This window comes from Copidosoma floridanum, unplaced genomic scaffold, assembly GCF_036245765.1.
Source record: "Copidosoma floridanum isolate Cflo_tuat_1 unplaced genomic scaffold, Cflo_Japanese_pri ptg000013l, whole genome shotgun sequence".
In the NCBI taxonomy this organism is placed as follows: Eukaryota; Metazoa; Arthropoda; class Insecta; order Hymenoptera; family Encyrtidae; genus Copidosoma; species Copidosoma floridanum.
The window spans coordinates 27166689-27177056 of record NW_028321890.1 but is presented as its reverse complement, the minus strand read 5'-3'; the positions used below and the strand labels follow the sequence as shown (position 1 = coordinate 27177056).

Below are 10368 nucleotides of genomic sequence, written 5' to 3'. Positions count from 1 at the left end.
TACATCGCCAAAGGGGGAAATGGGGGACACGCTTCAGAAAGAGAATTTTCATTGAGATGACAGAGGCTCTACTTTTTTTTTTTTTTTTTTTTTTTTTTTTTAATTACTAAGAAATAATCTGGCGACTGTTCGTGAATTGTATACACAAAGGATGTCTTCTTTGGTAATTATTATTATCATGTATATGTAATTTTTAATTTTAGTAAAAAAATACCCTAGATACGATTCCTCGTAGTAACAATAACTGTAAAACGAACTGCGGATTTATTTAATTATGCATTTGGTGCCAGGCTGCGGAAAAGGAAATGGAGAAAGAGAGAGAGAGAGAGAGGGGCTCTTGAGGCGTGCCAAGTGCTATTTCGACCTTATTTTCAAATTCCAAATGCATAGTTGAATATGTTTCCTTATCGACCACACATTTGTCAATCGCGTGACTCAACTGAAATAATAACTATGCGCGAGTGTGTTAAAAAAAAAATTTATGAGAAAGTAATATAGCACGTCTAACTATTTGGAATCTTTGTAACTTGGATTGGGGATTTTAGTTGCGTGGAGTTAACGAAAACTCATTTGAGTACTGATATATATATATATATATATATATATATATATATATATATATATATATATATATAATGTGACACAGTGTACATAATTACCATTGATAGGATTGAATGTACCAATTTTCATGAATGATATTTTTGAAAGTTATTTTTATATGATAAATATTGAATATTGAAAAATCGATTACAATAAGTTTGGAGAAAAAGCATCAATAGAAGCCTAAAAATTTTTTATAACGTAATTGACTTTCAGTGTCAAAATTTATAAGTTTTTCGTCGTCAACAGTTTTATTTTAAACACCTAATGGAAAGAAATGTACACTTCACTGTAAAGTATTTTTTACAAAAGTCAATGATCTTAGTAAAATAAATTTTTTTTCTTACAATGTCGTTTTAACGCTCTAAACAACTTACACTATTTTTTTATTATTTTAATCTTAGACTTTACGACGAATATACTTTTTGTTAGGTGTAAGTTTATCTCTACAACATATCGAAATGCCAAAATCCTTTTTAAATGATGAAAACGTCGTTTTCTGATATTGTATTTTTAAGTATGCTTTTAATACTAATAATATAGTTAAGGTCAAAAACCTTACAATTCATGCATGCATTTACACGTGTTTACATATTAAATTATTACATTTATTGCACATTTTATCTGCTGTTCACGAATACTTAATCGATAAGTTTAATTTACTGCAATTAGCCATTTAAATTTGGCGCGCGAAATATATTTGGCTCCAAGGGTGTAGTCAAAATTTACGTTACCGTCTGCCGGCACCAGAAGGACTCTGTAAGACGGATATACAGGTATATACAGGTACTCGGCTGACTCATACAGTTGACACAGTCACACCGCACACCGCACCCTATTTACTCGCCGATCTCGCCACTCGCCACACCATATACTTAGTGCTAGGGGCTAGGAGCAAACTCCTCTGGTGTCGGCCTCAGCCATATTTTCTCTCTGCACTTGACTCTCGTAGTAAGTTTTCTCGTGTTTAACGCTAGTTAGCATAGCGCGCTCCTTCTCTCGCCAATTTCACTGTAAGTGTACGGAGATTGCAGAGTCGGCTTGGGTACATACCAAACAAGCATCATGGCGCAACGTTAGTACATTGCAGCTTGTGCTTGTGAAATCGTTTAGGCGTCGTAGTAATTGTATAATAGTTGCATCGGACTAGCACAATATCCACGTTGCGCGCCTCGTCCTGGCCACGTCTTCGTCGAAGCATTCAAGGCTTCGAGGTACACCTCAGTCCGAATAAGTATAATATAGTACTTATACTCCAAGGGTTATACATCTCTCCGGCGTGCGCCAAGGAACTCCGAAAATTGCATCCCCACGGATCCACGCGTAACCGCCGCCTTTTGCAGCAATCATGGGTGAGTAAGAGGTGTACTTGAGAGCACGCAATATCTGTTAGGAATTAGGAAGCGAGAGGTTACAGATGCCTGTACCTACACCGCGGTTGAGTCGTCATTTTTCTTGGTATGGTTGTGTGTGCATGCCATAATGCGCTCATAATGATGCCGATGGTTTAATAGGATTGGGAATTGGGACAATTGGGCATATCACGCATACATATATTATGTACATCTGTACTATACCTACACTATACTTGGATTTTTATCGATAACAGGGGAACGGCGACGACATGACTACCTATCACATTTTAGAGTATATGTGCGTGTGTGCGAGCCATTGATTAAGTATATTGTGATTAATTAAGATAGTGGACATGCCTCTCCGAGGTTAGTTCACTTGAGTATAAAAAAAAAAAAAAAAATTTTTCAAGTATATTGTGATTATAACAGTATACTATTGAGAGTATAGCGTTGATGTGTTGGAGGCTATAGATCTGTATATCGCATATTGTGTTTTACCGGCCTAATTTTTCTGATGCATCTATATGTACAGCTTCCTTATCTGTAACACTACTCCTTTATCTTCCATTTATTATACAACAGCGCCCACGCGCATGTCGATCCATTGATCTCTGCTGTGATTACTTATATGATTATAAATGTACGATTGAAAGTAACGCACATTCATGTGGTGGTGAAAGTGGAGTTACGCGCACTTGGCTTGTCGACTCTCTTCTGTAGTTTTTTCTTTTCCAATATCTGCATATCTCAACCGCATACCGCACAACGCGTATAATACGTACATGTAGTTACTAAATTTACATATATATTCATTTGCATCACAGTCCTCTGTAGTGTACCTATGATATGAAATAACGTTATTTTTATATACATCCATGTAAATCTCAACTTGGCTCTTATGCTACTTTATTTCTGTTTTGAACAAAAAAAAAAAACCACAAACTAATCTTAATCGACACTTGGTTCGTCACCAGATGAACACGAAGAGTTGGATATGGGTGACTTTGAGATAGTGGATGAGTGTGAAGGTGAGGACGAGGATGACCAGAATGAGGTCCGTTCCTACGGCTCAGAGGACGACGACGACGAAAATTACGACTCTTACCACAGTGCGGATAAGGATATCAAAGATCCAGAGGACGTCAATATCGATGACAATAGTGGCGATAATGGCGACAATATACTCGACGTCTCAATTGACGTCTCTGAGAACGACTTCCTTGAGAATGTCGCCAAAGACTTCTCCGAGAATATCGAGGAGCAAGTCGAACAGCGGATCACTAGGTCAAAAATGACCCTTAGGAGCGGCAGACAGCCCACTGTACAGCTTAAAAAACTTGAGAGCGTGCCATTTGAGCACGAACCCACGATTAAAAAGAAGCCAGGTCCCAAATCCAAGACTATGAACATCCCCGTGACACCAGCTAAAAAACCCATACAGAAGATTGTATTCAACGATTCAGATAAAAAGGAGGTACCTGTAAATAAGGAGGAACCTAAAAAGCCCACAGCCAACAACAGCCAAAAGAAACCCAACGTTCAAGCAGCTCAAAAAGAAATCAAGAAAGAATCAGAAAAGAGCAAACAGATAACTCCAAAAAAACCAGTTCTTCAGCGAAAGACACCAGCTTTCTTGAAAAAAGACCTCACTGATGAAGAAATTATGGAACACTTTGATGAAATTGAAAATTCAGTTTTCACATCTGACAGTGTTGTCATACATAACGATGCTGATGATGAAGAAAAAGACAAAGATAAAAATGACGAAAGTATTACTGACAAAGACAAAGCCAAAGAGCTCAGTAAAGAAAATAAGGAAGAGGTCGAGTCCACTAAAAGCGTCGAAGAAATAACCCAGGAAGAAAACTGGGATAAAGATTGCGATAAGTTTAAGAGAAAAGAGCCAAAAATTAAAATTGAAGAAGAAGAGTTGAGCGAAAGTCATGCGTGGTATAAGGAAAACGTAAGATACTACAATCATACCTCAACTAAATTTTTTTTTATGTTTAATATTAATGTTCAATGTCTGTTCATTTGTCTTTTAGATTAAATCCAAAGAAAATCAGGTTGAAGACAAGTTCACAAAATTAGCCAAATTTATACAATATTCATACCCATTGTATAAAAAATGGCTAGATAAAAATGAATCTTTATTTGGAACTGCTATATGCAAAGTTGAATCTTCTAAGCATATTCCCCTAGATCAGTTATCTCCAAATCGTTGGAAATTCGTTTGTAAGTATAAAAGCAATAGCATAGAGTATTTATTTTGTCCCTCACTTTGATGTTAATTAATAAAAGTAAAATTTAGTGATGAGTAATGGAAATTGTTAGGTTTATGTCGTATTATCAGTTTAGATAAGTTTTTGCTGCTTTTATAATTATGCACTGTAAAAATGATGAAAAAAAAAAAAAAAAAAATTAGTTACACTGAGTCTACATCTTCAGAAAAAAAAATACGAGTGATTATTTTAAATTATTGTTTTCGGAACTTCAAGTATTTAATCAAGGATGAAAAAAAAATGAAAAATGATCTGAATATTATTGCTTTTCAAATAAAAAATCAGAAAAATCTTTAATGATTGTTTTTGAATCACAAATAAAAAAATTTTTAAGTTTCCTCTGAAACGTGGAAATTAATTGTTTTCAAAAGCAATATGGCAACGTTGCAAGCTTTATTTTAAATAAAAGCATAAATATATATTTAAAAATCGTCTGGGAGGTCTGCAAACTGTTCGAAAAACAGTTTAGCAAGACTAAGCAACAATAAATAACAAAGTCAGATATTTTTTCTTAAATATTGTGTTGAAAAAGAAAAATTTATATTTGTTCATTTAAGTAGTTGATGGATTTGATTCTAATTTTAAAAACAATAAGGCGAATAATGGTAATATATTGTTTACTGCGGGAAATCATGTCTTAATAAGAAGCAGGGCTTATTTAGTGTATAAAAAAAAAAAATTTTTATTTCTAATAAAATTGTGGAGACGAAAAGTGATGAATTTTGTGTGGCATGTTTAGGCAGTAAAAAGGTTATTCAACAATCATCAGAGGAGGAGGATAAGCAGGCTGATAGTGAATCTTGTAGCAACAAGAACGCTCAGCAAATCTGGCAAATTATTCCGGGTGTTCCAGATGCTGATGTGGAAAATACTGAAGAATATCCACCTTTTGTTATGCGTGTCGTAAAGGTACAAATAGTTTTTGGTAAATCAATGCAATTTAAAAACAAATTGCTTAGACACAACGTTGTACAATGAAATCGAGGGATTGATGGAAAATTATTCGTCATACTTATTTATGTAGAGATGGATTGTAACTAAGAAAAGAAAAAGTTCAATTCTGTTGAATTTCTTAGTTACTATGTTATTACGAAAATTAAACAAGGATGTCAGGAACACTTGAGTAACCTTACAAGGAGTAATTCTCAAAAGATGAACTATGTTTACCTCAGGAAAGCTTGAGATATTTTAGAATGTACAGACCACATTGTCAGTCTACAAAATTAACTAGTGACTTTAGCGTGTCAGGAAGTATACTACGTGACTTTTTCAGTAAATCGAATATCTTATGGATTCACATGAGGAATAATGTTGAAACCAAAACTTTTTAAGAGGAACGAATCGCGAGCTTAAAAAATAGATTGGCGTTTAATTTTCTGCAGCTATGGATACAAATTCGTAAAATCTACAAATTAATCTATAGAATTTAAGAAGAGGCAAAAAATAGTACCAGTTGCCATAGTTTACTCTCGCAAGTCGTGACAGTGAATCCATATTTACTCCATCAAGAATTATCAATGATACAACAAAATGTTTAAAAAGTTAAAGAACATGTTGATACCCATTTCTATGGGCATTAGGATGTTAATGCAACTAAAATTCTACAACAAATATCTTTTCTTGGGTCTACCATAAGAGTATTCCATCTTTCCCTTGTGTACACTTGTGTTACATCACAACGAATAGTTGAAAGTCCGAACCATATGATGATTTTTTTACTTACGAAGTAAAATTTTCATCAAGTTATTTGGAAAGCGGTTTTCACTGCTAACGGCTATAAAAATGAAATCAACAATGTTGGTAAAAAAAATTTTCTGTTTTTAATGCTTCTGGCGGTCAAGGGTAATGTTTTAAATCATTTATTAAGCGCATATGAGAAAAAAAAGGTGTATTCGTTAAAATTTTTAAAGTATTGTTTTTCAAATTATCTGAAAATTGAGTTTTTTCATGCAATCAACTTCAATTTTGTTAATGCGTGTTTCTAAAGAAAAAAAAAAAAAAAAAAACGTACCAATCAAAGGTACTTTCGACTCATGGTGCAATATTTAATATTAATATTTTCTTTACAGGTATTTGAAGAATTTCTGCAATCGTTGGATCAAAGACTAGTCGACGGCCTTGACAGCATCCAAAAAGAAAAGGACGATAGCAAAGATGAAGTCGAGATTTTGGAGATGTCCATCGATGATGATGGTAAAAAATCTGAATCCGCTGATAAAGAAGAAGCAAATAAAGATGGTGCATCGTCTGTTAAAGATCTCGAAGGATTAAGTATTATGTTGAGATGCAATCGAAAGCAAGAATTGATGATGCACATTACTGGTAAAGATATAAAACCCCAGTTGATGGATAAAATTAAAGACCTCTTTGAGAATGGCCCTGGTAAGGAATGCAACGTCAAATCTCTCTACTGCAAAACAATCATCAAGTAAGTATAAAGAAATTATATGATGCATACATTGACGTTTCATTTGTTTATATTTGACGTTCACTTTTTAGAGACATGCATGTCATTAAAACGAACACCACTTTCTTGCTGGGCTCAGAAATTCTTGAAGATGAAGTAGGCTCTGTGAAAATTCAGTTAGCACCTAAAAACAATGCTTGGACCAATTTATCTGGGATTGAGTTGTTAGCAAACGTAGTTGGTGAATTTTTGGTTCCTACTAAGAAGACAAGCATAATAGAAATTGGTTGCGGAACAGGTCTCATAAGCTTAATACTGGCTCCCGTGAGTATTCGTAACTTACTGATACTACACTGTTTACCCTTACATTATAAAATTAAGTGTTGCTTTTTCTTTATTTAGCAATGTCAAAAAATCATTGGTCTTGATGTACAAAAAGAAATTGTTGAGGCAGAACTTACTTGTGATCTCAATGAAATAAAAAATGCTACATTTGTTACTGGAAAACCTAAATTAGTCATGAGCCAAATCGATAATGCTCTAGCTGAGACTAAAACTGTAGCTGTTATAAACACCAACAACGTATTTGGACGTTGTAAGTAGATATGACAATATTATTTATTAAACGGTAGGCAAATACAACAAAAAAAAACAATATTTTACAATTTTTACTTTATCTTACAGCTCCCGACGTCATAGTTGCGCTCAGAAAAATGAGCAATCTTGGCCGCATAGTCGTAATAACCAACTTGTCTAAGCAAGCGATGCGTTCCATCTTAGATTTAGTCCAACCAGCAAGCGCGGAGTTGGGAAATCCATTTATTCCTATCAAAGCATGTATAGTGGATACAACGCCAAAGTCAAAATATGGTTTTGAAATCGTCATGTCGATGGAGCGTCGAACGATGCGCAACCTGTTGAAGATTTCTTCCGTTGATGATGTAGAAGAAGAAGATGACTCTCAAACCGTTGGACTGATCAGTAAATCGAAGCAGATGAAAGCTGCGGCGGCCCTGAATATCAATCCCTTTGCCAAACCTCATTTCATTAAGAACTTTAAAAGTAATTATATTCCTGGTAAAAAGTTTTTCCCTAACCCAGTTCCCTATCAAAACAAATTTGCTGGTCCGAAACGAGCTTTCCCTAGTCCCAGCCCCTATCCGTATAACAATCCTGCCAAGAAGTTCAAACCATTCGAGAAACCATGGATAGGTAGTGGAACTTTTCATTTCGGTCTGTTAAAACATAGTTCATATTCTGTGTAATACATTTCTTACTTGTATATTGAGCAGGTCCAAATGCGCGTCCAAGTACAGGTTTCGACAAAAAACCACGAGATGAAGGTGATTTGCGTGACAGACTCTCCAGCAATCGCGACCCAGCACAAGACCAAGAGCAAAAGAAGCTGATGGATGCTCTTGGTAAACTATCCGGCGTTGATTCGGAGACCGTCAAAAAGCTGCAAGACATGCTGAATGTTGCTATAGAGAAAACTAATAAACTGCAAAATCAGTTGCCCTCGCGATCATCCGTTTGGGATAGAATAGCACCGTCAGATCACGGTCCGGAAGATAATTCGTTGAACACCAATGCTCCTATGAAAGGACGCTTTGTCAAAGAAACTGGCCCAAAAGCTATTACCATCACAACGTCCAATGATAGAGAGCCAACCCCTCCTCCTGGATCCAAGAGTAAAAAATATCACAACTTACCTCCTTTAGAACCCGACAGACCACCTCCCAAAAATCCCCGTTTGAAGATGACATCATCTGTCATTCAAAAGCCAAATACTGCACCTTACTTTAAACCTGCTCCAAATCGTTTCCAAAATAACTATCGCAAAGAGCCAGAGCCAGGTAATTTTACTTTTCTGTTAACTAATAACTTAAAAATCTTCTTTAGGTGTATAATAAATCATTAATCGAAACGTATCATGATAATTTTTAGATTCTTGGAACCGAAGCAAGCCATCTCATCCACCTAACGATCCGTATGACAAGTATCGTCCTGGCTCTCCCAGAATGCCTCAACGACAACGGTCACCGCCACCGCGGCAAGTCTCGCCTCCTCGTCGGCCAGTCTCACCAGTTCGGCGAGTCTCGCCAGTGCGACGTGCCTCGCCGATACGTCGAGCCTCACCGCCGAGACGACCTGTCTCGCCGCCACGCAGACCAGTCTCTCCTGTCTACCGCCATCAGCATTCCTCATCGTCGCGAAATATTCCGAACAGACATAACTCACCGCCACGTCGGCCCTTGTCGCCTCCTGCAAGAAAGAAGTCACCGCCCTCAAAACGCTATGCCGACGAGTGGGACATACCGAGTAGGACTGCGATTGACAATGCCTGGCAGAGACAGGAGAAGGAGAAGCAGTCGAGACCAGAACCATGGCAGCAGGGTCCTTCGTCTTCGACCTCTGGCTGGAATCAAGGGTTAGTGTTGCCCCAGTACATCGAGTGTTTTTTAAATAATAATTTTTCTATATCGATACATTAAAACCTTTTTTTTTGTTAACTTCTATTTTTACAGTAGCAGCAGCAGTAATAGTAACAGGTTCCGTCAAGAGAGTGATACCTGGGATAATCCCAGAACAAATACTTGGGATAACAAAAATCCAGTGGCACCTCAGCAGACAAGCTCCGGTGGAGGATGGAAAGGTTCCGGTATCACGAGTAATTCAATGGGTGGAACTAATTGGGATGTGCGAAAAGAAGATTCTATGAGAGACATGGGTAGACAAGACATGAGACATGACTCTAGAAACGATTCTCGACATGACTCGAGAAATGATTCGAGACATGACTTGAGATGGGAGGGCCCCGAAAAGTCGTTCAGGAATGATAAAGATGACTGGAATGATTTACCAGAAGATGCTCGAGATCCATGGGGTGACGATCATCCATCGAGCTCACAATCAAAAGATCACCGCTGGAATGCTCCAAGTCAGCCTGCTCAGGCCATTACTTGGACAAGAGACAAACCTAACAACGACAACTGGTCGAACAAACCTGTTTTCTCTCAAAACAATATGGGTGGTGGACCTGGCATGAATCAGAAAATACCTAATGCAAACATGAATATAGGTAGTCTTAATCAAAAAGCTTGGCAACAGCATCAGCAGCCACAGCAAAACAGAAATCCGAATTGGATGCCAGCTAGTAACTGGCAAGGTGGTGGAGGAATGAGTGTACCTCAGGGTGGTATGGGAGGAATTGGAAATGTTTCCATGATGGGGAGCCAGCCAAACAGCTGGCAGTCAACTCCCCAACAAGGCTTCAATTTTAACACTAGGCAACAACAATTTAATAATCCCTTCATGAATAACAGGCGTTGAGTAGTTAATAATTTTGGATCATAGGTTTCAAAGTGTATTTAAACTTTTTACCAGATTAAAAAAAAAATAAAAAAATAAAAAAAAATGAATGGAAGGAAATAATGTATGCGATTTATTTTAAAATACAATGATTTTTCTAGTACTGTCACTGTGATTAAATACATGAGTTGACTGGATTTTTTTCCCCATCTTTTTTCCAGTTTATTTGTAGTGAAAAGTTTATAGTTTCATGTACTTTTAAGTATTAAAAATTATAACACAGTGGTGTACATTTAAGATTAAAATCTTCAATTGTAATATTTATAAATTTTTAAATTAAATAAACACTACTTTACAAATTTCATGATTCCTCCATTGAAAGATTTTTGTTACTATGTACTGAATATAATAA

The 10368-nt window shown here is 36.4% G+C and overlaps 1 protein-coding gene across 3 annotated transcripts; it reads left to right on the top strand.

Moving 5' to 3' along the window:
* Positions 1–1459: 1459 nt before the first annotated feature.
* Positions 1460–10368, top strand: LOC106647414 (uncharacterized). 3 transcript variants are annotated; one of them, XM_014363817.2, is made up of 11 exons: positions 1460–1952; positions 2930–3918; positions 4001–4190; positions 4977–5146; positions 6307–6665; positions 6737–6968; positions 7047–7239; positions 7329–7856; positions 7937–8500; positions 8592–9075; positions 9173–10368. In XM_014363817.2, exons 1-11 carry the CDS (start codon positions 1949–1951, stop codon positions 9975–9977), a joined length of 4518 nt encoding a protein of 1505 aa, XP_014219303.2. In that variant the 5' UTR covers positions 1460–1948; the 3' UTR covers positions 9978–10368. The 3 variants fall into 3 exon arrangements, with proteins under 3 accessions (XP_014219303.2, XP_089447904.1, XP_014219302.2); XM_089591778.1 differs by having other exon boundaries at positions 7934–8500; positions 9176–10368; XM_014363816.2 differs by having other exon boundaries at positions 7934–8500.